General features: G+C 60.6%; 1 protein-coding gene across 1 annotated transcript; it reads left to right on the forward strand.

The window, feature by feature from the left end:
- Positions 1 to 233: 233 nt before the first annotated feature.
- Positions 234 to 1,349, forward strand: SSTR2 (somatostatin receptor 2; the record flags this gene model as incomplete). The annotated part of the gene is made up of 1 exon (XM_082294322.1): positions 234 to 1,349. One exon carries the CDS (start codon positions 234 to 236, stop codon positions 1,347 to 1,349), a length of 1,116 nt encoding a protein of 371 aa, XP_082150448.1.
- Between the last annotated feature and the right edge of the window lie 333 nt (positions 1,350 to 1,682).

Consider the following 1,682-nt stretch of genomic DNA (forward strand, 5'->3'; position numbering starts at 1 on the left):
GGGTGGCTGGGCAGGCTGCTCCGGGAGGGGACATGGGGAGGTGGGGTGGGGACCCCCCCTCCAGAGAGCCTCTCTCCCGCTGAGCTTGGCAGCAGGATGGACAGATCCTCCCCAGGAATCCCTTCATTTCTATTTACTCCCTGATTTCTAGAATCTTCTCCTCTCTCCCCAGAGCCAGGGAAGATGACATCTCGGCTCCTGTGAGGCAGCAGTGCCCAGGGAGCGGCAGAGCCATGGAGCTGGAGTACGAGCTGCCCAATGCCACTGCCTTCTGGTTCTCCCCGGCGTCCCCCTTCGACAACTTCTCCCTGGAGGCGCCCACCAACACCTCCCAGAACGCCACGGGCCAGCACTTCGACCTGACCAGCAACGCCATCCTCACCTTCATCTACTTCGTGGTCTGCATCATCGGGCTGTGCGGCAACACGCTGGTCATCTACGTCATCCTCCGCTATGCCAAGATGAAAACCATCACCAACATCTACATCCTCAACCTGGCCATCGCAGACGAGCTCTTCATGCTCGGGCTGCCCTTCCTGGCCATGCAGGTGGCCCTGGTGCACTGGCCCTTTGGCAAAGCCCTCTGCAGGATTGTCATGACGGTGGATGGCATCAACCAGTTCACCAGTATCTTCTGCCTGACGGTTATGAGCGTTGACCGGTACCTGGCTGTCGTCCATCCCATCAAATCTGCCAAGTGGAGGCGGCCCAGGACAGCCAAAATGATCAACGTGGCCGTTTGGGGCGTCTCCCTGCTGGTGATCATGCCCATCATGATTTATGCTGGGGTGCAGCACAACCACGGCAGGAGTAGCTGCACCATCATCTGGCCGGGAGAGTCGGGTGCCTGGTACACGGGATTCATCATCTACGCCTTCATCCTGGGCTTCCTGGTGCCTCTCACCATTATCTGCCTTTGCTACCTGTTCATCATCATCAAAGTCAAGTCCTCGGGCATCCGGGTGGGCTCCTCCAAGAGGAAAAAGTCCGAGAAGAAAGTCACCAGGATGGTGTCCATCGTGGTCGCTGTCTTCATCTTCTGCTGGCTCCCCTTCTACATCTTCAACGTCTCCTCCGTGTCCGTCATGATCGTGCCCACGCCCGTCCTCAAGGGCATGTTCGACTTCGTGGTGGTCCTCAGCTATGCCAACAGCTGTGCCAACCCCATCCTCTACGCCTTCCTGTCCGACAACTTCAAGAAGAGCTTTCAGAACGTGCTGTGCCTGGTGAAGGTCAGTGGCATGGACGAGGCCGACCGCAGCGACAGCAAGCAGGACAAATCCCGGCTCAACGAGACCACGGAAACCCAGAGGACCCTGCTCAATGGTGACCTGCAGACGAGCATCTGAGGGGACAGCAGGGCTCGTCCCTCCTGCGCCCTCCTCTCCCCGCTGGCTCCCGGCTGCAGCAGAGGGGTGGCACCACGGTGTCGGGGCAGGAATGCCACCTGAGGGGACGGCTGTGAGCACCCGATGGGCGCGGGGGTTCTCTGCTGGGCTCCTCTCTGCTGGGTTGGCTTTCGAGCGCTGGGAAGGAGATGCATCAGGAGGAGCTGCCTCGCCAGGAAAACAAAGACAACTCACGGCGACGCGGCGCATTTCGGCACCAAAGTGCCACCGCGGGCACAGGTACGGCCGGGGCGGCTCTGCTGGGTCCCCCGTGCCACCCTCGGGGCCGGCTGC

Source organism: Coloeus monedula, assembly GCF_965178545.1.
Source record: "Coloeus monedula genome assembly, chromosome: 19".
Taxonomy (NCBI): domain Eukaryota; kingdom Metazoa; phylum Chordata; class Aves; order Passeriformes; family Corvidae; genus Coloeus; species Coloeus monedula.